The sequence below is a fragment of the Saccostrea echinata genome, unplaced genomic scaffold (assembly GCF_033153115.1).
Source record: "Saccostrea echinata isolate AGI-Se365-2 ecotype Australia unplaced genomic scaffold, CSIRO_AGI_Sech_v1 ptg000023l, whole genome shotgun sequence".
Taxonomy (NCBI): domain Eukaryota; kingdom Metazoa; phylum Mollusca; class Bivalvia; order Ostreida; family Ostreidae; genus Saccostrea; species Saccostrea echinata.
In genome coordinates this window covers 10,795,759-10,822,864 of record NW_026889772.1, presented here as the reverse complement: position 1 = coordinate 10,822,864, position 27,106 = coordinate 10,795,759, and the positions used below count along the sequence as shown (strand labels likewise).

General features: G+C 34.1%; 2 protein-coding genes across 3 annotated transcripts; one reads left to right on the top strand and one right to left on the bottom strand.

Moving 5' to 3' along the window:
• Positions 1-797: 797 nt before the first annotated feature.
• LOC133191189 (aspartate--tRNA ligase, cytoplasmic-like) lies at positions 798-13,859 on the bottom strand. The gene is made up of 15 exons (XM_061326916.1): positions 13,502-13,859; positions 13,228-13,336; positions 12,376-12,550; positions 10,425-10,527; positions 9,980-10,082; positions 9,016-9,093; positions 7,816-7,984; positions 6,875-7,009; positions 6,454-6,601; positions 5,635-5,703; positions 4,092-4,212; positions 1,879-1,959; positions 1,636-1,747; positions 1,372-1,443; positions 798-1,225 (listed from the first exon to the last, which is right to left on the bottom strand). Exons 1-15 carry the CDS (start codon positions 13,531-13,533, stop codon positions 1,134-1,136), a joined length of 1,599 nt encoding a protein of 532 aa, XP_061182900.1. The 5' UTR covers positions 13,534-13,859; the 3' UTR covers positions 798-1,133.
• LOC133191186 (ras-responsive element-binding protein 1-like) lies at positions 13,738-27,030 on the top strand. 2 transcript variants are annotated; one of them, XM_061326911.1, is made up of 7 exons: positions 13,738-13,853; positions 18,713-19,401; positions 19,739-20,107; positions 20,324-22,755; positions 22,990-23,138; positions 24,067-24,150; positions 24,572-27,030. In XM_061326911.1, exons 1-7 carry the CDS (start codon positions 13,805-13,807, stop codon positions 24,784-24,786), a joined length of 3,987 nt encoding a protein of 1,328 aa, XP_061182895.1. In that variant the 5' UTR covers positions 13,738-13,804; the 3' UTR covers positions 24,787-27,030. The 2 variants fall into 2 exon arrangements, with proteins under 2 accessions (XP_061182895.1, XP_061182896.1); XM_061326912.1 differs by lacking the exon at positions 13,738-13,853 and adding an exon at positions 18,301-18,562.
• Positions 27,031-27,106: the final 76 nt, after the last annotated feature.

Here is a 27,106-nt window from a genome sequence, read left to right as displayed (position 1 = left end):
GGGGGTAGGGCGGGGCCACAATAGGGAATCCAAGTTTTACATTGAAATATATAGGAAAAATCTTTAAAAATCTTCTTCTCAAGAACCACTGGGCCAGAGAAGCTGAAACATGTGGAAGCATCCTGGGGTGGTGTAGATTCTAAATTGTTCAAATCATGACCCCCGGGGATAGGGCGGGGCCACAATAGGGAATCCAAGTTTTACATTGAAATATATAGGAAAAATCTTTAAAAATCTTCTTCTCAAGAACCACTGGGCCAGAAAAGCTGAAACTTATATGGAAGCATCCTGGGGTAATGTAGATTCTAAATTGTTCAAATCATGACCCCTGGGGGTAGGGCGGGGCCACAATAGGGAATCCAAGTTTTACATTGAAATATATAGGAAAAATCTTTAAAAATCTTCTTCTCAAGAACCACTGGGCCAGAGAAGCTGAAACATGTGGAAGCATCCTGGGGTAGTGTAGATTCTAAATTGTTCAAATCATGACCCTGGGGGTAGGGCGGGGCCACAATAGGGAATCCAAGTTTTACATTGAAATATATAAGAAAAATCTTTTAAAATCTTCTTCTCAAGAACCACTGGGCTAGAAAAGCTGAAACTTATGTGGAAGCATCTTGGGGTAGTGTAGATTCTAATTGTTCAAATCATGACCCCTAGGGGTAGGGCTGGGCCACAATAAGAACTACAGTGGGGGAGGAATCAGGTGAAAAACAGCAAGGCCAAAGTTACTCAGGTGAGCGCTGTGGCCCATGGGCCTCTTGTTAAACCATTGTCAAGAGAAAAATAGCAACAACTAAAATTCCTATTTTATTTCCCAAATCCTTTGAAAGAACTTGATTATAATAATACATAAAATTCTTAACATTATTAATATACATGTAAGTAAATGTATATAAAATGTTTCATCCTTAATTTAATATGTTAACATGCACATGTACATAGAATGACATACACATTTCTTGACATTCATAAAAGGACCATATCACTGTGACCGTCGTAACATTTTTTTTTTTATAACTGTACCAGCAAATATGCCACTATCCTAACCACAGATTTCAGTATTCAAACAGAACCAGAGCCTATATTGCAGTATTGCCAAAAAAAGAATTAATTATAAATCTATTGTGTCTTTATGGAGTCAAGCGTTTGGGGTCTCGTGGGAAGAGGGATGTTTTCCTGATATTGTCAAGTCCCAGATATAACATGGTGACTCTTTCCAAACCTGTAAATAAATATTCATGAAACATTTGCATTAAAGTATGGAAATAATTCAATATGCAAGGATAACATTATTTATTAATATGTCAAGCAATTCTCAAATACATGTACAAATTCTAAATCAAAGTTGTCAAACACAAAAATACTTGCCTATACCCCCACCGGCATGGGGAGGTGCTCCATATTTAAATGAGTCAATGTATGCCTTAATACTCTCCAGACCTAGATAATGAAATTGTTTGTGATTGATATGTGACATAAACAAAACTCTTGACAAATGGGCACCAGCATGCTCTGATATTACTAGAAACTCCAAATAAGTATACACTTTAAAAATTTGATGATTGTAAGTGTGTTTATCTATCAGTATACAAGATTGTAGGGCAAGTATATGTATCGTGTATATATACTCACTGACACCATGTTCAGATGCCCGCTCTGTCAAGAAAGCTGGGTCGTGAATTCGCTGTGCACCAGATAAAATTTCCTCTCCTCTCATGAACATGTCATATGAATTTGAATATTTCTAAAATACACAATAAATTTTCTTGAAAATTGAATCTATGACAAACATTTGCAGAATTCACAGAAATGATTTCAATGTATTTTAAAGCCTCTATACACTTTCTTTATTATCTGTAATATATTTAAACATACTGGGTTATTGGGGTCAGGCATGGTGTAGAATGGTCGAACAGCCAATGGGAACTTGTCCAGAATGTAGAAGTCTGTATCATACTACAAAATAGAACTTGTCACTAGAATGACTTTGGCTTTACTCAGAAAGAGATATTGTCATACATCAGGATCTTTTAGAAGACACATTTAGTACACGTACATGTATTACAACTATCACATATCACATCTCTACAACATTTCCATAAAAGACAAGTATTCTCAATGTCAGATTTTTCAGTATATCTAGCATTCCTCTTTCATAAATATTCATATAACACATGGCAAATGCAAAACCAGTATAAACGGGTCACTAATTGCTGAACATATATGGAGCATATAACATCACAATATGTGATCACAGATCTTGCATTTCATTGTTTTAACCAGTATTCACAACTTTACTATAGCAAAGTGTACAGTATTTTTTTCATTCATTTGACCTATACTTTCTTTTTTAATGCCATTGTGGAAACACTCCAATGCATGTACACTTTCTAACAAGAGGCCCATGGGCCACATCACTTACCTGAGCACTTTGGCTAGTCGAAAGCAGATATCGTTATTGAAAAGTTTAAACATAAAAGTGGTTGGGAAGGGGGGGGAGGAGGGTATAATATGAACGCACTTGAATCTACACTACTTGAAGAATTAATTCTTAGAATTCTAATTCTAAGAATTACTCTGAATTAATATGACCAATTATGGCCTTCCTGTTATTGAGAAGAAATTTTTTATTGAAATATCCTTTATATTCCTTTGTATAACTTTGATACCCTGTTATGGCCCCTCTTTACTCCTGTGGGGTCATGATTTGATTAAATTTGAATCTACAATACATGCGGATGCTTCTTTATTAATATGACTAATCATGGCTTGCTGTTTTTGAGAAGATTTCTAAAGATTTTTTCCTGTATATTCCTATGTAAACTTGGATTGCCCATTGTGACCCCACCCTACCCCCAGGGACAGGGTTGCAAATAACATTTTAAACCTTAGGGGCCATGTGCCCCCCCCCCCCCCCCAACTTCACAAGTTTTACTAGCCCATATTGATATTTTGGGGCCCACAATTTTCTGTTCACTTAGTAAAAAAAATCTTTTCTTATCATAATCTCAGATAAAAATACTTTATTGTCCACAGTATTTCTTTTCAATTTTTCCTGCAGATTTCAACACCACTTGTATGAAATTCCACTTTCATTCACTTTGAGGCATGTATTTTAAATTAATATATGTTTCTCTCGTAAAATTACAAGCGTACTTTACCGACTTTCAAAAGATCAGAAAACATCTTCATCATTCTTATTTCAGGAGGAAAATTAATGAATATAAAGCTGCTAATTGTGAGTAATACACAGAATGCATCTTAATAGGATATGGACAAAAACCCACTATTGTTGATACATATAAGGAATTTTCATATATTTAGGGAAGCGTATCATCGACACGATTCTGGGTCTTGAAAATGTTCTAAAGGAAGAAAACAGTGAAAACAAAAGTGCATTTAATAGTAGAACCAAACCACAATATGGTTCTGGAAAAGGTCTGATAAAATTCTTACTCACCATGTGGGCGATAACATCCTCACAGGCAAAATTACTCGCATTTGTGAGTGGGTGAGTGGTTATTTGCAATTTTTTCCTAAGTAAAATTTTGATTGTCCATTATGGCCCCACCCTACCTCCCGGGGGTCATGATTTGAACAAATTTGATTCTACACTACCTGAGGATGCTACCATATAAATATGACCAATCATTGCTTTGCTGTTCATGAGAAGAAAATTTTTAAAGATTATTTTCTATGTATTCCTATGTAAAACTTTGATCACCCATTGTGGACCCACCCTACCCCCGGGAGTCATGATTTGAACAAACTTGAATCTACAACTACCTAAGGATAATTCCATGTATGTTTCATATTTTCTAACACAGTGGTTCTTGAGAAGATTTTCAAAAGATGCCATTAATTTTTCACTAATTCATAATTATCTCCCCTTGGAAGAAGGCGTGTCCCTTCTTTTGAACAAACTTTAATCCCTCCTACCCAAGGATACTTTCTGGAAAGTTTGGTTGAAATTGGCCCAGTGGTTCTTGAGAAGAAGTCAAAAATGTGAAAAGTTTACAGATAGACAGATGAACGCTGGACAAAATGTGATCAGAAAAGCTCAGGTGAGCTAAGAACCTGAATTATACCTTGGCTTTAACAAGTCGCCCCAGGAGTTTCTCGGCGGGTGTACTGAGATCATCTTCATCTCCCATTTCCACTCCATTTTCTCTCAGCATCTTCACAGCCTCAGGGTACTCCAGCACCAGACTAAAATGTCACGTATTATACATACAGATGTGTTTAAAAGAAATTTTTATTTTTATTTGAAAAAATTAGGGTTCTCAAATCAGTCAAATTTTAGTAACCAGTTATTTGCCTGCCCTCCCCATTAAGTACTTATTCATTCATTATTTAAGAAAAAATTCAAAATTTAAACTCATCTTCAGATCTTCATGAATAAATGATGTTCTTTATGGTTTTAAGCAAGTTCAGATTCTAAATACTGATGTTAAGTAAGTCATGAGTGAAAAGAAGAAGAAAAATTGAAACATTTTTAATAAAATATAATACAAATGATTATAATAAACATTCAATTCTTATTTAATGATTATCAATGACAAGTCAAATGTAAATACATTCACGAAAATTTGAACATAGGCATGTACATGTAAATTCAATTTCATCATGTCATATATATCATCAGATTGTCCGACAAATATTTGTTCCAAAGGAAATTTAAAAAGTTTAAAACTCGTTTCTCTGATGTTAACTTGATGTCACTAGGGTTGACAAGTAAATAATTTAATAGATTGTCTCTCTCGTGAAAGTAAATTCAGCTACTCAGGGTTGATATTTTATAGATTTGGAATTGCCTGTTTATTTGAAATATTTTTAGACATATAATGATAACAATGAATAAATATTGCACAGTTTTATATTTTTTTAAAATCCTTGAGTACTTATTTTATTTTAGTATTCCATACCCGGACCTTTTCGACCTGTACTCATTGACAACCCAAGAAAAAATCTCTTTGGTTTATAAATCAAGAAAAGCTTGAGTAGTTTTCCAAGGGGCAAAACGCTGTCGAAAATTGCTCGATCATAGCCAAAACAGAACTTAACCTAGATATTCTTATGTTAAATTTCAGTATGTGCAACCTCTGCAAAGCAAATGAACGGAAACTGCAAATAATTGGAATTTTTCTAAGTCCAAGGGGCATAACTCTGTCAAAAATTGCTCAATTGTACCCAAACAGAATCTGACCTAGATATTCTAATGATAAATCTGTTTACCAAATTTCATTTCAGTATGTGCAACCTCTGTGAAGAAAATGAACAGAAACTGCAAATAATTGGAATTTTTCCAAGTCCAAGGGGCATAACTCTGTCAAAAATTGCTTGATCATACCCAAAACAGAACTTGACTTAGATATTCTTATGATAAATCTGTATACCAAATTTCAAGAAAAGTTTGAAGTATTTCAGTATGTGCAACCTCTGCAAAGAAAATGAACAGAAACTGTTGGTGGACCGACAGACAGACCGACTGACCAACCGACAGACAGCAGCAAAGCAATATGTCCTCCCTTCTTCGAAGGGGGGCATAAATATTGCATAAAATGTTGGTTAATTAAGTGTCATCTACAATTCAAATTTTATTTGGCTCAAAGACCACCTAATAAAACTCACCTTGGTTCTAAAAATTTAAAAGATTCAGCCGGATACTGCTTATTGACAGTTTCTATTTCCTCTTTAAAACTGAAAAGAACATAAAGCAAGGATAAAACTTAAATAAAATATGAAAAAGTCTCATCAAGTTGGTGACTACTGCTCTTGAACTTCAAAGTATTGAAGTATCATGACATAATATTAATGCATATACATGTATCTAATAGATTACTTTACTGCATTAAATTCTATCAATGCAAAATTGTGCATCATTATATATACTTAATTTCGAAGTATATAATTAAACATAAATTAATAAATGTAACTTTATTCATAACGATACTTATGCAGGTATTGTATGCATTTGCACTTAAAGCCATATATGGCATATTTTTTATAAGTTCAGATAACCAAACTAAAAAAATCTTTCTATTTGATTTATTACTTTATAAAAAGACAGGACTTTCCTGTAAATTACACGTTTTAAATCAATCGCGTTTCAAAGATATCAAAAATTTAAAACAGTAACCAATTTATTTACCAACTCCACATTTAAATAGCAGACAAATTTAAAGTCAATTTAACTACAGAAACATGAGGTTATTCAAGTTCAAAATCAGTGAAAGTTTTAGTTTGAATGTAAATAGAATATATCTTGTATATCTACACTCAATCTCGTATTATTATTTTTTAAACTCAGATATGCCACATAGATCTTTAAAATTTTTAAATCAATACTGTTCAAATTGCTTTACAAATAATAATATACCGGTACATTAATGGAAGTTCAATGAATTAGAACTTCAGAAAAGAGATCTGAGAAAGCATGTATAGACCTACTTGTCTCTGAGACCTTTGAAAATGTTGATGAACATGTCTCCTATGACCTTCAAGACTTCATGGTAGTGAAATTTGAATGACATCTCCAGATCCAGTCCCACAAACTCTGTCAAATGTCGATGGGTATTAGAGTCTTCAGCTCTGAACACTATAAGAATACAATTACATGTACATATCAGAAAATATCAAAAGGCATGTCTTAAAATTCCAACCAAACAACAACCATTCTCAAAGTAAATCAGAAAATAAAAGAATTCACACTGGAAATGGGTAAATTCCTTTTCTCTATTTATAAATAAATTTCATTTCCTGTATTTCTACAATGGTGCTGGTATAACATTCTGAAATACAGAGACTGAAAAACCTCATTGCCTTAGTTATGCCTGTATGTATCTGATGACAAATGCCTAGGTACACTGACCTGCTCCTACGGTGTAGACTTTATCGAAGTCCGAGCATATACACATCTGCTTGTAGAGCTGTGGAGACTGAGCTAGAAAGGCCTTGGACTTAAAATAGGACACAGTGAACACATTGGCTCCACCCTCTGAAGCAGCTGTTTGTTCAAAATAAATACCACATTAAAATCTCTTACTTTTTATCTCACATAAATTCTGATTTCAAAGATTATAAATATGTACATAAAACAGATGAAATAGCCAGATAATACATGTATTCACATTTCTATCAACTGAAATCATGAGTTGTTATCAGTCAAAAATACCTGCTCATTCAATACAGCATTGTCACAGATAGAAGCCACAAATGATATACTGCACAAGTTCATAAATTAAGGCTTATGTTTACATACAACTTTATTCAAAATATTACAGCCCAATTTAAATTAATGAAATTTTAAGATAACAATTCTGATAAGTAAATCATTTACTACTTTCAAGGCCACTTGTAAGGCTTAGGTCAAATCCTATGGCAGTACTGAAAAATCTCCTCCATATTTACTACAGCTTAAAAATCAACCAGAAGTCTCTGACAGGACTAGAATTCTTTTGGTTTGTAATTATAATAAAGGAAGAGAAAAAGAGCACCTGGACTTCAAACTTTGTAGCTATGATAACACCTATAAAAAGTATTGTGATACTTTTTTTTCTTCTGCCAAGTTTTAATTGATGAAATCATACCAGAAACTGTAAAAGTAAAGTTTTGAAAGAATTCCACAATTTTTTTTTTTTTTTGTAACCACTGCTACACCACTCATCTAAAAACTGTAGATAAACATAAACAAATCAGATGCAGACAAAGATTGGATTAATACATTCAGTATCATGTATTTGCACATAAAGACAGTGCATAAAGACAGAGGAAATAATGTATCAAAATATACAGGTAATTATTTGAGTTTACCTGAGATGATCTTTGGAGAGTGAATTTCTATAAATCCTTGACTATCCAGGTGTTCTCGGAAGAATCGGCATACACCTGCTGTGATTCTAAATATAGCATGATTGGTTGTGGTACGCAGATCCAGAATTCTGTTGTCAAGTCTCGTGTCCTGATTTACCTTTGCTAAACTCTAAAATGTAAATATTTTAACTGAAAACAGGACGATCTCTCATCCATGAAATCTAATTTTATTTTTCATTGTAAGCATACAAAAATGCTTTCTTTTATTTTTAAAGACAATCCCAACCCCACCTCCACCTTTTACCTTTACTTTTTTTTTAGACAAAAAAATTGAAGTCCAAGGATTTCAGAAACTTTTTTTGCAAGTTTTAAAATGAACAATCAATAATATGAATTAGAACTAATTTTAACACTGATATGCTTAAAGATACATCCAACAAAGTGAATGGGATGAATTCTTAGATGCAGCTTGAAATAAATCTTGCAACATACATCCTTCATGCATAACCCAGGAAACTTGAGTACGAATCTCGTTTTTTACTGTTACAGTAACATGTGTTTGCAGCTGCTTTTTACATGTATATTGAAGTGCCAGTGGCATACTCCATAGCATTATCAATATCAAGATCTCCATCACAATAATGTGAAATATAAATTAACAATATTAATATTTAAGGATTGAATAAAATATCAAGTCTTTGATTAAATTACTGGTATTACTGGTAGTTTACTGGTTAAGACTCAAATACAAATGTGAAGCACATTGACAAATTCATTGTCATACTAACACAACAGGTATTGTAAAAACTCTCCCAATGGTAAAACAGAAACAAAAGTTCATCTTAAAACACCAGATCATTCTGCCTTATATGCTGTATAATTTTTTCATGCTCAAAATTTTGTGCCTTGATCATTCAAAGAATGAGTATGAATTTTCAATTTATTTGAATTAATCACAAAAATATGGGGGAAGTCAAGTATTTTGGGATATTTTCAGCAAGTTTGCTTGAACCACAGAAATTATCTTTCTGTATGCTATAAAAATATTGATAATGTACATAAGAATTACAGTTACAGTCAAACCTGTCTTAGGGAATATGATTCCCTGAATAAAGAGACGACCTGTCATATGTGACCATTTTAGGATTTCCCTTGACAGGTCACATAATACAGGTTTGACTATATTTATTTCATACTTACTGTTTCATCAGTTTCAGCACGAGAAGCATCCTCTATCAGTAAAGGTAGCTGTGGTTCTGCTGAACTGATCACCCACACCTACAAACAATAAGCCAAATGTATGTACCCAACCAATAAGGCCCCCCCCCAAAAAACTTCAGAGATACTGGAGTATTCAACTCGACCTCTTTCTGTGTATGTGGGGAATTAAATCACATCAACTCCAGAGATCCCTTTATGTTCAGTGTACCATGTGTACACGTAACTCACTTGGTAACAAGGTACAGTTGAACTTCGGTATCTTGAACATCGATATCTTGAATACCATGGATATGTCGAAGTGATTTGGAAGTCCCATCCACACATTCCTTAAGTATTTTACCCTTGATATCCTCGGATATCCTGAAGTTTTTTTCCTCGGTCCCATGGAGCTTGAGATAACGAGGTTCAACTGTAATTTCTGATTTTATTAAGTTCTCAGCAGACCATGATGACCATGTTTCACCCACCTGAAGGCAGTGTAATTCCACATCTCACCTGAAGGCAGTTTTATTCCACATCTCACCTGAAAGCAGTGTAATTCCACATCTCACCTGAAAGCAGTGTAATTCCACATCTTACCTGAAGGCAGTGTTATTCCACATCTCACCTGAAGGCAGTGTAATTCCACATCTCACCTGAAAGCAGTGTAATTCCACATCTCACCTGAGGGCAGTGTAATTCCACATCTCACCTGAAGGCAGTGTTATTCCACATCTCACCTGAAGGCAGTGTAATTCCACATCTCACCTGAAGGCAGTGTAATTCCACATCTCACCTGAAGGCAGTGTAATTCCGCATCTCACCTGAAGGCAGTGTTATTCCACATCTCACCTGAAGGCAGTGTAATTCCGCATCTTACCTGAAGGCAGTGTAATTTCACATCTCACCTGAAGGCAGTATTATTCCACATCTCACCTGAAGGCAGTATAATTCCACATCTCACCTGAAGGCAGTGTAATTCCACATCTTGCTGAGTACAGGACTCCACTCCCTGCTCCACTTTTCTTACAAAACCCTCAACATCCACAATAGACTCCTTGTGTATACTGAAAATACACTGTATATTCATCATTTTGGCTAATGACTCTTTTAAAAGATAACATTAGACAATGGTAAACTTATTCTGTATAGAGAGTTTTATTAATGACTAGATATGCACAAAGTGCCTAGCTGCCATGTGTTTTAAAGTACAGTTGAACTTTGATATCTCAAACACTGATATCTCAAATACTATGGCTATGCCAAAGTGATTTGGAAGTCCCAACCACTTCTTATTTCAGTATTTTACCCCTGATATCTCGAACCCTCGGATACCTTGAGGTTTTTTCTTGGTTCCATCGAGTTCGAGATAAAGAGGTTTGACTGTATACTGTAATAGAAATGAATACCTTGCAATGAATTTTATCATTTGTTTGCTGACTTTGTCTCCTACTGCAGCTAAAGCCTGCACTGTCCATTTCTGTTGTCGTAACACAATAAAACACTGTTTCCCTGTAATGACATAAAAGTTTCTCCATATAAATCAATGTATAAAATAGCTATAGTCCAGATGGTGTGAAACACTACAAAACCCGTAATTTTGTGACATTCATATGCTGAATATCACAAGCCTATGTTAAAAGTAGTGCAAGAGCACAATATACACCTATCAGCCATAATAGCAATAAAGCATTAAATATTTTTGTTAATTTAGCATCCACCCAGGTGAGCTAAAAACCAGTAAACTGACTCCTTACATCAAAATCTCAAAGTCACACATGGGTGACAATGGTAATTGAAAAATCGTCTATGATGATATATTCACAGGTCAAATGTCATTAGCCTAGGTTATATGACAGAATAAAGTTTTGGCACTGACATGGATGAATAGACATTGATGAATAAATTTGAGTCAAAATAGCAAATCTGTTGAAATCTGTTGAAAAGAGGGGGAGAGGGGCATTATTAGGTAGATTACAGGAAAAAAGACTAACCCAGATATTATTTTTCTTTTTGTATAAGACAAACGTCTGTTATTTGTTGCTTTAGGGTGAGTTCACCATGCACTGGACACCCTTGCACTTGAACAAGTTCTAGCGATATCCCTACCAACCGAAATTTATCAAAATGAAGCTTAACATGTATTATGTGATTAAAATATGAATTTGTGACATAATTTTATGCTATTTATTGAGAAAATATTATTAAAAAACAAACTTTTATAAGTTTCAACTCTTCTGGTCCAGTGTTTCTTAAGAGGAAGATTTTGAACAATTTTCCCTACATATTCCTATACGTAAAACTTTCAACAAAATATTGCACAAATGTTTCATCATGATCATCTTTTTCAGCCCCACCATACCTGATTTGAACAAATTTGAATCTACATTATGTAATGAAGCTTTCACATATGTTTCAACTTTTCTGGCTCAGTGGTTCTTGAAAAAGAAGATTTTTGGAAGATGTCACTAAATTTTCATCAATTCTTAATTATCTCCCCTAGAAAGAGGGTGTGGTGCTTCAGATGAGCTAAAAAAAAAACCAAGAAAGATAATCCAAGTGAGGCAACTTAAGGAAAATAACAGAGAGGAATACTTTAACAATCATCTGTTTTGTACTTGACAAGGTGAATTACAATGAATAACTCAAGAACATAACCACTGAAGATTTAATAGATGGATTGAAAGCAAAAGTCAAGTCTTTGGAGGAAAATCTAATTCTTCCTAAATATTTGAATCGTATTGAGTGCAACAAGCTCAATGGAATTACATATAAGAACAAAAGAATTTTTTGCTGGTCTGCACATTTATCAAGCAAATTTTGGTATGCAAGTTCCCATACGTTCCTGGTTACCACAATTCATTGTGAACATCAAGAACAGCAGACAAAACATGTAAATGACCAAGATTTAGCTTTTACAGAGAGCTCAAATAAAACAGAATTGCATAAAACAGAAAATATATCAAGGCCTTTCATTGAAAACTTGCACTTTTTAGACACCGGAAGTCTAGACTGACTGACTGACTTAGAGCATCTAACATTGACCTTTGTGGTATGGAGGCAGATCTAATGAAATATTAAAAGTAAGTTATAATGTTACGGTTTCTATGGAATCCAATAAAACAATGGTGCATGCACCATCAAATATACTGATTATGTTTTTTTTTTCATGCAATTTCCATAGCTGCAGTTACTGCCCTTGTCTCCCTGTCACTGATTTTTGGCACTCATATTCTACACAGTTCAAACAGAAAAGTAGTTTGAAAAATGGCCTTTACCAATAAGTTAATGAATCATTACATCATGACCGTTATCTCTTTGATAAACATTCAATGATGAATTTAATACTCATAAGCAAACCTTTAGCTCTGCTGGTCTGTAGACGAGCCCTAACCCACACTTTCTTATCAGCCTGAGCTGGGGTTAAATCCTTCACATCCAGATACTCTGTACCAGAGTCCAGCTTCTTTGCTGACCTTATCATAGGCAAGTTTCCATACAATCCCTTGGACACATCCTCTGTTTCTACAGCATCCTGGCAAAACATACAGAAAATTTTATATAGTCCAAAAGTTTCAATTAATTTAGAAATACGCTTATTGATTGAGTTTCGAAAAACAACCAACCATTTTACTATGGTCAATGGATAAGATATGTGGAGATACAGAAAGTATGTCTTATACATATATGAAATTTCTATGGATGATGAAACATTTGTGCAATATTTTGTTGAAACTTTCCTAACAATGTTAGCACCTTTAACCTCTTTATATTAACCCTGATATAAAATATGATATGGAAAATTCAATAGAATTTAAGAAAGCTAAACCAATACTGTATTTATTTCATCCAACACTTCTATCCCTTATCCACCTTCTGCTCCCCAGCCACCATTTATTGAATATGACTTGCAAAGCACATAAAATGAAAGCTTTTACCTTTCTTATTATTTGTTAACATTTCATAAACTATCAGTAACAAAACAATTGATGTCTAGGATTTTATTCTATAACAGTTCTGTGTGCTGCGTTTGGGAGAAAAAGGGGGAGGGGGTAAAATTCACAACCAAGATAAACACATGTATCTTAGTCAGCATGGAAATTCTTGTCCCCATTTAAATTCTTTTTTTTTTTTCGTCTTATTATAAAGTACCTTCTCTCACTATCTTACCATATGTCTGGGTGCTAATAACTGATTATAAACCCGCTTTACCTGCTGTACAGACTTATTGGCAGCCTTATATTCAGCTTTTTTGGCTGCCTTTTCTGCATCTTTCTGAAGTTTTTTCAGTGCCTTCTTTGACATAGGCTGTCCATCTGGACTGTAAGAGAGAATTGTTTATTCAATTTATTATACAACTGGCTTACGGAGCCAGCTTAAATAGAATTTACATAAATGTATGTAGTCGAGGAAATTCGAATATTCGTTGATGCAACATACAGGATGTTTTTGTTTGAAATTATTTAGAGTACAATAAAATACATGCCCTAAAACCGTATCTGTTTTCTCTTTATCCATTTGTATATTTTCTATTCATCAGACACCCCTGGCCCTGCCTTTTGTCTTGTGCCAGATCCACGTGTGTGAATCCGAAAATGGTCTACCTGTCAAAAACGCGTAACGTACACTGACGGTCGTGCAAGTTCCGGTTTCATACACGTGCCAGAGGTCAGTCCCAGCATGCATTAGATTAGAAGACTGAAGCGAGACGTAAAGGTGGAAGAGCCGTTCGTGCGTAAACTTTTGATTTCGACAGGCCACGGACCCACTTTCCAATGAAGTCAAGAAAATGCCGAAGATTTCGAAAAGGAAACAGCAAAAACCAAGCCATCTGAGTGGTAAGAAAGTGAATTTAAATTGTACAATTCATATTTACTTTACGCGTGCGCGTATGCCAGTGAATCGATTTTTTGTGCAGTCGATTTTTCAATTTACTTGGATTGTTGCAGGAATTTCGATATAGTAAAAGCAGAAATTGTCTACATTACCTATCAGAATTGCTTGACACTTCGCTTTCTTGTTTGTTATAAATATGTTTGTATATATTTCTGTATAGTGAATACTTTAGCAGACGAATTTTCTCATTTTGTAAACAGATCTCGTGCATGAAAATTTCTTAATTCTATTACATATGATCACATGTTGACAACCAAACTGGGTCAGGTCATATTTACCTGTGTAGAGTCTGCGATAGAGACAGTCACGTTCCTTCAATGGACGTGCATTTGATTGTCTAAATTGATAACATGAACCCTATAGATTCTGTAGCTATACAATGGGATTAATAGTGTACTTTCACTTTATTCTGCTAATGTAGCCCGAGGGGTACCATTTAGTTAACTCTATTTGTTTAACTTTTTCCTACTGAAAGACTATATTTTTTCCTGTAATTTTTTACAGTGATCTTAGGCTTTACAGCTTGAACACAGCTATGTATAAATTATAATGAAAATAAGAATTCATGTGTTCTCACAATTAAAGTACAAATAAATGACAATATGTCTCAGATCCAGATAACTTTCCTCCTTTATTGTCCAAATATTGACTATTAATTGAAAGATAATTTTGTGTATGATGTTATCGTAGATTGAAATAAATAAGAATGTAGTCATTAAAATTTATTTAAAGGTTAATCCTTAGTACAAATATAAAGTTCACTATAGTTTTTAATTCATCATTGCTGGGGAAGAGGTTTGATAGTGAAAACTAAGACAGCTAGTCCTCCCTAAAATGGAAATATTGAATGGATACATGTACCTGAGTGGTTTACAAATTTGTTTCTTATAAGTGATGCCGGGGGTTTCGAGACAGTTAACAGTAATAGGCTGGTTTATATAATGATCATACAGTGTGTGATTGATCGGATGTCAAGGTATAGGGAGCTCATGCTAAGTCAGCCCTCTCTCTGTAGTGAGGCTGTTAGTAAGAACTCTGTAACTGTTTTTATGTCTTTGTGTTAGCATGTATGTAGGAATATTATACATCCTGAGTTGTCCAAAATGTAGGCATGATTGTAGTAAAGCTGTAGTATCGATGTGGTAAAAATACTTTTGAATAGAAAGTTATTTCATTCTGTATATACATACCATTGGTTTTCTGATTTCAATTGAGAATTCAGTCATCATAAAGGTAAAACATTTTACTTCAAACTTTGTAAGACTGAACTTTTCAAGTACAATTTGAGTGGTCAGTTAACTAAATATTTAGATAGGAAACTCAGCTTTCAATCAACAAACAAGATCTGAGAACAAATTTGTCACATGAAATTGAATTAAGGTGCTCACTCATTTAAAATCTGTCCTTAATGCTTATGATTATCCAAAAGAAATCTAATTAATAATTAAAATGCACACAATTTTAGTATACCATGCAGGGCTAAATTTGATAGAAATGGTAGACTATTTTATAAAGGAATAATAATCATTCATAACAGTTCAGGGTTGTCCCTAAGAATTTAAATAGCAAGGGGACATTGAAAAAGTAGAAGGGGGTTGGGGTTCCTCCCTTAACAGGAGGTTGAAGGGGAATACCAGAGTATTTGGGGGATTATATCATTGTAGGTGGGGAAATTCACCAGCCCCCAGGTCTTAGGGGCAGCCCTGACAGAGTTATCACTTATCAGAGAGCCAAAGAAACTTTAAGCAACTTAATTGTTTAATATGCAAACTTGCTTTTTCCTTAAATTTTGGATGTGAATCACTGTTTGTAAAATTGTAATTATTATGCATGATTTGTAAACGGGTGGAAATAATGGTCTTAGACATAGTTCTATCCATTTTGTTAAATTGAAAGAGGATTGTAGAACTGTCACAATGTGATGAAATAAAAGTACATTTATTTATTATTTGTGGTATACGAAGTGTACAGTAAAATAGAAATTCACATGATTTAACCATGTTAACAATTACTAACTTTTTTTAACAAAATATTTGGATCTAAAAATCTTTTTTTTTTCTCTAGCTTTTATACATTCAGACTTGCCCAGTCTTGACAGAATACAGTGTAGAAACACATCTTTGTCAGACTAACGCCTCATGTATAGTCACATCCTAGCATGCACATACCCTAGAGCAAGCTAATTTCAATGGCAGGTCATGCATGATTAAGAATAAATACTTTGCCAAAAATGCATTACTGGGTGGTGACCTTCGGGTACGCCGAACTAGGAGGTTTTTACAGCGATTCATTATCCTGTTTGTTTTGCATGCAGGAATGCCCACAACTAAGTTTCACCATGCATGACAGGTCAAAATCAATGCACATTTTAAAACCATATATTATGTACATACATTCAGCTCAGCTAGCAGTATAACTTGATACCTAGTCATATGCATCAATTGCTTCAGATTCATTTACCATGCATATACATGTGTAATTTGGTGTACATAGAGTTTTACCAGTATTGAATTACAAACATTTTGCAAAGATATTTACAAAAATATTGATAATGTTGACACAGATCTTTATGCAGTGCTGACATCTGATAGATGATAATGTCATGAAATATTAATTTCTTTTTGGTTATTTGTGAAATAGTGTAAAATGAAAACAGAAATTATTATTTCGTTGAAAATTGATTAATGTAAAAAAGGCATTTAGGTTTTCCATCTTGGTGGTCATGAAAATGTCTGCTTAGACTAAAACATTTCCAAACACTTTTGTTTTGATTGCAATTATCATAATGATTATTATTACTTTTTTCCATCTATAGAGGTGAGAGGGAGGGGGTCTTATACTTTACATTAACATTCATTTGAAACACTACAAAACTAATATTACAGTATTTTGTACCTGTTTCATTTCTGTTTCGATCAATATGTTTTACAATCTGGCAAATGCATTTTCATTGCAGACCCCACTTAATGTCTGTATTTTTCACTTCTCTTTCTTCTAACTTTTTATCATAAGTTTTTTGATATTTAACAGATGTATCATACCTTAAAGAGATTTTTAAGTGATTTAGTTTTCCTCCTCCAGGAAAAATATCTGATTAACAAATGAATGGATGAAAAGCATTATTTAGACAATTCTTTGAACCCTCCCCCCTTTTTTTTTGGGGGGGGGGTAATTAAGACAGCATTTTCCTGTTATAACATTCATACTTTGTCTTCATTTTTTCACTGTATATAGACAATGAGATGCTCTATTTTTTTCAATTTTGATGAGTTCAACCCATTCACCAAAAAATTGATATAAGAAACCTGAAAGTGCCTTTGGAAAAAAAAAATATATATGGTTAACATCTCTAATGGTATATTTAATGACCTCTGAAAATTAAAATATAGAGTACAATTGTGTTGAAATACTAGTTACTATATCATCTCTTTGTTATCACCTGGAGGTTATGTAGGGTGTTTCTCAGATTACACAGGTATGGTTACCTGTGTCAACACATACCTGCTGGACACTTCAGTGGACATTGTATAATCTCTATTGTGTAGAAATTGAAGTGGACAGTTATGTAATTCTCAGTTAAAGGGAAAGAGCATAATCCTTTGGGTAGGTCACACATTGAGGTTCTGCAGAGGGTATTTCAGAAATTGCAATTGTTTATTATGAAAGACCACAAGAGAGAGAAGGGAAGAACGTGAGTACAAGATTTTTCGTCAGTGGAGAACATATTTAAAAAGTAAAATTTTATGTTATTGAAACAGCATATTTGGTCAAAAAGAATGATAATAAATAAAAGTGATTAAAATGTAAAGTAACAGTATCCCCCATCCCCACCCCACCTCCACCAAAAATTGTAAGATTTAAAGTTTTAATTGTTTCCTCTTTTTTTTTCTTTTGTTGATTTCATTAAATTAATTTGGATCCTGAAATACTCATTTGAATTTCATTGACAGTTGTAGGGGTTAAAGGAAAAGAATGTCTTAATTAGTCACCCCTTTGTTCACTCAGAGCATGAATGCTGTATAATTACAGGTATTTGTTGAAATGCCTAGCTAAATCACATGTTTTCATACCTGTCAATAGACCCGTGTATGTATATTCAGTCAATGTGTTTATGCATGCTGGATAGACCCTACAGGTGTTCTACATGGCTGCTCTTGAGACATGCATGACTGGACCCAATTAATTCCCCCCAATATGAGCATCTATAGAACTGTAACCTACAGCTAAAAAATATATATACATCTACCTGAGAATGGCCAATACTTTACCTAAATGCATTGATCTATTTCCATTTTCTTACAAGCAATATTCAGTGAGATTAATAGGTAGCCAGTGTGGGTATAAGCAGTTTTGTGTGGACATTGTGATATAATAAGGTGACACCTTAAATTTCAATTGTTAGTAAGTTGAAACCATTGTTTTTAGGTGTGACTGTGGAGCCTAGCGCAAATGTAGGCAAGATTATGTAAGCTTCTGGGGATTAATATGTTATGTCATTTTATCAAAGGTTTATGATATAATAGATATCAGGGAGACACTGAAGTTTCCAAATCAGGCCTTAACAGCTACAGTTTAAATACTAGAAATGTTTATACTGTAACATGCTGGTTAAGCCTTTGCACGCGAGCTTTTAAACTATGCATGCATGAAGGTATTTATTGAAGAGCAATTTTCTTGCTAAGATGTTTATCACTATGTTAAGGGTTAGCAGTATGCTTTGTAATACAACAAATTTTCCATCTAAAGTGTTGTTCTAGATGTGATGGTATAATTAAATGATTTTTTTTTCCTATGGTTGTAGACAATGGTGAGAGTCCTCTACCTAACAACACAAGAGGAAGAAAACTATCCAAAACAGCTGTAGCAGATGACAATGGGAACTTCATTGAAAAGGGCACAAGAAGAAGGCAAGTCCTAAAAAAACCAGAAACTTCAACATCCAAGAGTAAGGCTCCCTCAAAGAAAACAGACTCCAGAGAAAATGGAAACATGGTGGAGGGCTTGGGAAATGGCGAAAATGGACAGACCAATGGGAATGCTTCACTGAATGATCTTGATGACAGACATGTGAGCAAAGAAGAGGAAAATAAAAAGCACAAGAAATCCAGAAATCATACTGCAGCAATGGACAATGAAGTGGAAATTGCAATAAAAATGAAGTCTGAAAATTCTCATATACCAAATGGGAATGCTGCTAAAGAGGAAGTAGCAGAGGGGGATATCTCGGATGGAGCTAGCTATGATCCTGGTAGTGAGGAGGAGGATAGCAATACTGAGATGGAAGACATCCTTAATGAGTCTTCAAATACCAGCACAACATTAAGGATTGAAGACAGTGATGTAAATGAAGACCCTTTCCGAGAGGGATCTCACTTTGAGGTGGAAAATGGCATGTTTAAATGTGAATTTTGTGGTGTATTGAAGACAGATGTAACCGAATTAAAGACACATTTAAGGGGACACACTGGGGAACGCCCTTTTCTATGTTTGGTATGGTAAAAAGTGTTATGTTAATACATTCAGTTATTTAAAGTAGAATGATCATGATATTCTGGGAAAAAAAATGCAGCAAATTAAACTTCTTAATAAGAAGCCAAAGCTTAAAGTTTTCATACATATTTTGATCATTATCTTGGGTAATCCATGTTTCATTCCTAAAATATGAGAATATTCCTCAGTTTAAAATAAGTGAATCTTAATCCACTCTCCCTTCTCTTCCACTGCTATAAAGAATACTGTAGAATCCAGCCTGCAATTTAATGATTGTAATGACAATACAGACATTCCGTAAAGGGAGATAACTCTTACACAAACCATATTCTTTCAGGTGTGCAACAGAGCTTTCAATGCTAAAAGGACACTGCTTTATCACCAGTTTTCAGTGCATGGAATAGAACATAAAAGTGTTGCTGCCAGATACCCTGACATACGCAAGAGAAAGTTTGAAGCTGGAGAACTAGTGGATGAGTCTGTCATTCAGGAGGTGGACAAGAAACGAAGGAAGTTTGAGAATGAGCATGGTGTTGATCTTGTGACTGATCCCCTCGATAACAGCCTGCCATTCCTTGTGAATGGTGTAGTGGTAGAGAACAGTAAAAAGCGGGTCTGTGAAATTTGCAAAAAAGTGTGCATGAAACCCAGTGATTTAAAGAGACACATGATGTCGCATACAGGTGAAAGACCATTTAAATGTGAGGTTAGTGAATTTGTATAAATGCAAAAAGTAAAACCCAAAACAAAAAATTCTGCCATCACAAGCATATTGGCAAATGATTTGTTATCTGTAATTCTGATATTAAGAATCATGATTTCAAGTAAATAACTGTTTTAGACAAAGAATGAACAGAATCAAGATATATTTATTTCCCCCAATACATCGTTATATATATCATGCACTTGATTTTATTTATAGGTGTGTGGTAAACCATTTAGAGCTAAGAACAGCATGATGTATCACCTAAAATCAGCTCATGGCTATATGGTTGAGTTAAGTCCTGGACTTGAAGAGCGCTATCTAAAATTGAAAAAGCAGTCAAAGGTACCAACAGACAAAGGAAGATCTAATAATGCTGGTCCCTACCAAAATAATCAGACAACAGTCTCACCAAATCTGTCCCCAGAAGGAAACCCAGACCAAGCTGTGTTCCCTACAGCTTCTACAAATCACCCAGTGGCATATATGCCACTTTTCAAACCTCTACAAATGCATGGAAATGGAGAGACTCAGACTTTCTACAATTGTAGCAGTAACTCTTTCAAAGACCAGCCTGATGAATCATCAGGACATTTCAAGCAGAAGGATATGGAATTTGAATCTGTCAATCCCAAAATATTTGCTCCCAGACTATCACTGAATGTTCCTAAATTAGTAAAACCAGGTGGAAATCCAGTAGGAAAAGAAATCCATCAAATATTCAGCTCAGGATCCTGTGATATCAAGGTGGACAGTGAGACTGTCCTAGTGACACGACTGGATGGAACTCTATCCACTTCTGGTCAGAAGGTGTGCGCCTATAAATGTCATCTCTGTGGAAAACTGTTCAATTACCTCAGCAAAGTACAGTTCCATCTCTCTTTTCATTTTGAGAGGGAAATTAAAACATATCATTGTAAACATTGTTCTGCCTCATTTCCATTCCAGTTCCAGATGCACAGACATCTACGTAAATGCCATTCCAGAGTAATCAGTAAAGATTTATCTACCTCAGCTACTGATCCTTCCTCCACTTGTACAAACAGCACTGATTTAACTTCAGCAACTTCATTAGCAGAACATTTTAGTGTGTTGAGATTCAAAAGAAACGATAACGAATCATATGCTTGCATGATCTGCAAGAAGTCTTTTTGCAAGGAATCGTCACTACTGAAACATATCAAGATGCACAGCAACCATGATTTTTGTTACTGCCGAGACTGTGGACATGGGTTTTCTGATTACGAGTTTCTAAAGGAACACTTTGAACGGGAGCACAAGGGAAGAGATGAGAGTCATCATCATGTTAAAACAGAGGAGTCTTGTAATACACTGCTATCTCATCTACTAAAAAAGACATCTGGATGTGGAAAAGGTGAAAGTCAGACTGAAGTAGTCATTGATATAGAGAGTCAAGATGTGGAAGAAAGGAAAGCAAAAGAAATGTTGGAGAGGGCAGGAATTGGAGATGAAGTAACAGTGGTTTTACCATGTGATCCAGAGGATGAGGGAAAGGTCAAAGAAAAGAAATCTGATTTGAAAGATTGGCAAGAGGAAGAAGAGGAAAAATCTGATTTTGTAAGCAGTTCTGAAATACAAACAGCCCCTAAAATGTCACTGTTAGCTAAGGTGCCTGGTAAATCAAAGAGAAAGGCATCACAACCAGTCCGACTAAATCAGTTAAATGGAGCAAAGTTAGAATCTGATGCTGACCAGGAAGAGGAAATACAAAAAGGTCCAGAAGAATTAGAACCTGTAGCTAACATTAAAGTTGAGGAGGACAAAGAATCTATAGACAAAATAAATTACTCTTCACCCAGTTCCATTTCTAGATCATCCTCCCCAGCAAAGTCACCCACATCATCCGATGTTGATTATAAGCTGCCAACTGCTCTTCCTGCATCTGGTTTTTGGCCTCCTCACTTGATGCCAAATGCTCAATTTCCACATTCATTGCTGGCAACAGGACAGATGCTCCAGGCTATTGCTGCAACAGGTCACATAACTAGCCCTACGTCACTAGCACAGGCTTTGACTAATCCCGCTGCTCAAGCAATGTTAGCATCAGGACAGATGCCCACCATAGCTCAAGCTCTGGCCAGTAGTAGCCACATTCCAGCCACTCTTGCTAAAACCATGACCTCAGCATCCTCCCAGTTCATGCCTCCAGGCTTGGCATCCACTGCTGCATTCATGCATCCATCATTTCCATTTTCCCAAATTTATGCATTTCAAGCTGCTGCTGCCGCTGCTCTTCAACAATCAAAATTGAACAACAATGTCAATAAAGCAGGTATCAAAACAGAAATGATCGATAACCTGAAACTGGAATCTTCTGATCCAGCTGATGCCAACTGCTCATCTCCAGGTGCTCCTCTTGACCTGGCAACCACTTCCTCCCTTGATGCTAAAAATAGCAACAGTCCCTCTACTTCTTCTGCGGGAAATATGAGTGATGGTTCCATACGACTTCCTGATGACATGTCCCCTAACACGTCTACCCAGGGGGAGCCAGCAGAGGATTATAGGGATGGTCTGGTGGGGATGCCAAAGGTCCAGTGGTCTCCTGGTGACCCCAACTCACCATTCAGCTGGCACCACATGACCACTGATGGCAGGAAAGTTACCTCCCTCTCCAGAACTCACTCAAGGTATTTTTTTATTCCTTTGCATAAAACATTGAATAAAAGGGATGGGGGAAACCTTCCTCATATTAAAAGGCATGTAATATATGTGTCAGTTAATGCTTCTTAGCATTTGACTACAATCATTATTTTTAAACTTTACTATTCACAGTCAAAAAGTCCCTGATTACTTTATTAAATGATCACCTTAATATTGATGTCACTAAAATAATGTATGCTTAAATTTTGGATTTAATATAGACTTCCTATTGTGAATTCTCCTGTTAACCGAGACCAGATATGTAAACCAACAACGCTGGATGATGGTAGACAGGTGTTTAGTTGTCCGTTCTGTAGTAAGAACTTCTCATCATACTCGGATATCAACAGGCACATGGATTTTCATGAAGGTATTTTAAAAATACAGAAAAGATGGTTTTAGTATAATGTATAACCTGTAAACAGAGAGAACATAGGATGATAAGGCATTGGAGATATCTTTAACTTCATGTATTTAAAATACAAATTCAATTTGTGAAGTATGTAAGTATGAAAAACAAAACTTTCCTTTGGAAAAGTCTTTCAACAAAAATTATTCTTTAGTTTTAAAAATTGCAGTTTCTTGGGGGATTGAAGTAAAGTGATTTTTTTTTTTCCGAAGACACATTAACTATACAACCCTTAATAGATAAAGACATCTAAACCTTGTTTGTGGTAGGACCCTTGAATAACTGGATTTCAACAATTTCTTGGAGAGAAATTAATGTTATGACATAAAATTGTATTTTTAAGTTAAAGTGGGTTCTGGCTCCATGGTTTTGTCTACCAAAAATTCTATATTTTTACACACATTTTAAAGGTTAACTTTTAAGAAAAAAAATTACCAAAGATCTATTCATATATAGATATTGTTTTTTGTATGAAGAAATTATCATTTTTGCCATGTTGACCTCCCGTGTTTAATGCTTTTCAGATGAGTAGTTTCAATAAAAGTACTTTTGAGATAATAGAAAGATTTTACATGAAACATAAATTATTGTTAACTGAAATATCAAAGAAAATTTTGTTATGATCAAGATTTAATTAACCTTACTTGTCAAGCCATGTGCAATTTCCTTGGATTTCTGTTATGTTTTTTATGGACAAAGTCTAAATGCATTTATTTAAATATTAATTTTTATCAGTTCTAGAGTTAAACCAAATTGGGGAAAAGAAACTGATGCATACTCAAGATCCAATTCATTGAAATCTGGATACTAAGCTAAAATGAAAGGATTAAGCACAATATGATATAAAAGGTGAAAGATTACTTTGAAGATGTCTAATTTTTGTTTACAGATATACGCCCCTACAAGTGCAAATATTGTGAATATTATGCCAGGACAAACAGCCAGTTAAAAGTTCATATGATGAGACATCAAGGTTTGACACCATGCAATACATGTACTGTAATTGTAATTTATTATGTTTGTACAATATTTTGTGGAAATTGATTTCTCAACAAGATAGCTTTAGATTTGATTTAGTACATTTCTGATTGTGCTAGATACATGTATAAATGTATATATATAAAAGACATCCAGGAATGTGCTTGATTAAGTAGAAGCTGCTTTTGACCAAAGGTGCTTTAATAATAGAATACACAGCCAAATATGATATATTTACAGTTCATTGAAGTATAGAGAAATTTAGATTTTTAGTGAATTGGAAAACAGGTTCCATATTTATATACTATCCTGGCAATTTCTTCTGTTTTTCAGTTTGAACTCTTTAAAAACAGAAAGAGATATTGGATACAGTTTTTCATGTATCAGTATAAATATCCCAATGTTAATTCTTGTAGGTATCCGAGAGTTTTGCTGCAAAGTGTGCAACTACAAAGGTGTGACACAGTCAGACTTGAACCGCCACATGAAATCCCAGATCCACATGCTGAAGTCCAGAAATGAGTGCACTTATTGTGGGGAGGGTTTTGTAACAGCCAAGAACTTGGAGAAACATCTGGATGGGAACTGTATCGTAAAAGTTCAACAGGAAAAGGGGGAATACCTCTTCTGATCATATAAGTTTCAGGGTAGATAATTCATTGATATAAAGTTTATTGATGTATTTGATGATTGTCTTTTTTTTCTTCTTAAATGTTTTTAACTTCCTGAATTGGATTGGACAAAATACATGTATAATACTGCAAATTAGAAGGGAGAGAATTTTAACATTTATTCACAAGAAAGAGCTGTTATATAGATGTTTTTGTTAGTGCATGAGTGAGACACTTTGTCCTGATTTTACATTTCGAAATCCACGTTAAGTTTTCTTGCTCCTAATTGTTAGGTGATATGTTCATGTAATTTTTTTTGTGTCAGGATTATGCATTATTACCTCATATTGTCAATGATATTTCCATGTGTGTTGTAATATATTTGAATTATAGTATTTGCTACAAGCTGTTGAATGCTGATACTTATTTTTGATTTATACCTGTGTCACCCAGGAGCATATAATTTACTGTATACTCAGTTTTAGTTGTTAGAAATGTTAATAAATGTATATTTTATTATGTGTTACAATATTACAAGAATATGTTTTACATTTTAAGTTTTCCATAGTTTATTTGTCCCAGATATTAGAAAATCTCCCAATATGTACAAATACGTGTATATTTTAAACAGCTTGAAATAGCCTCTAGGTTGTGCAACATTATTTTTGTTACCATATATACAATCTTAAAAAAAAAGAAACATTCCGTTTTGTTTTTATGCCATTGTGATAATTTTTCAATCAAATTGTTTTATTAACATAGTATATCATTGGACAGAGAGAGTTTACTTATAATTTTTTGTGTTCTTTCTAACTTGTTACAAGTAGGATTTTTTTGCTGTTTGTACTACAAAAAGTTGTCTATGTAAGTCATCTGAATTTTTTAGGAATCAAATTTCTATACGACTCCAGATGTCATGAAATCCTAATTATTTCAAAAGACTGTATTTCTTTAATATTCATAACATTTCATTTCCACATGCTCTGACATGCTTTCAAGGTATTTGAATACCTTTAAATTTTCTTTCAAAAATGGAAATTTTGATTAAATGAAAAGTTTAAATGAAAATCATTTACATGTGCATCAAATTTCCTTTTGAAAATCCTTTAAGCTCAAAACTAGCATTTGCAGCATTCAAAACTTTTCAACGGATGGGAATTATCTAGGTACTAACTTTTTCTTATTTATAAATTAAAATTACTTCACCTTTCATGCCATGAAATTCAGTGTACATGTTTCTGTCAAGATCCTGACATAACGCATGTATTTACAGCAAAAATCAACAACATGTATTTTCAAAACCTTCAAATTTCCATATCCTTAATAGAAGTTTTCACTGGTTTATTAAGACATATATACACTGTATATATATTTTTCTTTTTATCATTCTAATCATGTTTTGAAAGTATTTAAGAGCCCCATTCCATGCACATGATATTTTTTACTATGTTGCTACATTGCATTATTTTTGGTAATATTAGTGCAATTGGACCAAGTTTGGCAGCCATGTTTTTTGTTCATGTAGAATTATTGTAGTGTGATTTCTACTGTTTGGATCTGATTTCTACTCCTCCCCCTGTTCACACCTAGTACATGTGATCCGTACATGTCAAGGCTTTCTTACAGAGTTTTTGTTTATTATTCATTGCCATTTAAGAGTCACAAACTTATGTAATTTATTTATAGAATATAATTAAACATTCCATAGTTGTAATTGATTTATAAAATGCATAAAGTTTAAGTGATGATAATGTACGAAATTTTATTTGATCATTCCGTCTACCTGTACAAGGAGGATTTATTTACTGTTATCTGTTTTGACACTGTCAGAGATAAAGTTTACTGGAGTTTTTTTTTTTACATTCAGGATCGAAATAGTAGTATTTGTAGTGCTGTCTTACTCATCATAGTAATTCCATAGGCACTAGTTTCTGTAATAAAAGATTACTCCTACAGTAGTATAGTACATGTAATTATGCCATGAGGGTAACAAATTTTTACAGGAACAAGTGCTGTAAGTAATTCCCTTATATACAATTGAAATCCAGATAATTTGTAAATATGTAATTATATTGTTTTATATCTATATATCTCAACCTACAAGGAAGATTTACTATCTATAATGTTAATTAATCAAAATCCTTTATCTTTTTTCATTCCTTTTGTTGATATGTGTACAATTTTATAGGGAAGACTGCTCTTTCCAAATGTTGTTCATTGATAAATACTGTGAGTTACTAGAAATAAAGAACATTTTAGTCTTAGTTATTCTTAATTTAATCATTACATTTGTCATATGGTTCGTTTTGTATATAAAATGTAAAGAGGATTGGACAAAAG

Excerpts from the sequence above, each read along its gene's own strand:
- LOC133191189 (XM_061326916.1), bottom strand. The coding sequence starts at position 13,533 with ATGGATAAAGAGAAAACAGATACGGTTTTAGG. Across the intron at positions 12,551-13,227 it reads CCAATAAGTCTGTACAGCAG|GATGCTGTAGAAACAGAGGA; the intron begins GTAAAGCGGGTT and ends ATGTTTTGCCAG. Across the intron at positions 4,213-5,634 it reads TTTAAATTTTTAGAACCAAG|TCTGGTGCTGGAGTACCCTG; the intron begins GTGAGTTTTATT and ends GTGACATTTTAG.
- LOC133191186 (XM_061326911.1), top strand. The coding sequence starts at position 13,805 with ATGCCGAAGATTTCGAAAAGGAAACAGCAAAAACCAAGCCATCTGAGT. Across the intron at positions 19,402-19,738 it reads AACGCCCTTTTCTATGTTTG|GTGTGCAACAGAGCTTTCAA; the intron begins GTATGGTAAAAA and ends ATATTCTTTCAG. Across the intron at positions 20,108-20,323 it reads AAAGACCATTTAAATGTGAG|GTGTGTGGTAAACCATTTAG; the intron begins GTTAGTGAATTT and ends TTTTATTTATAG.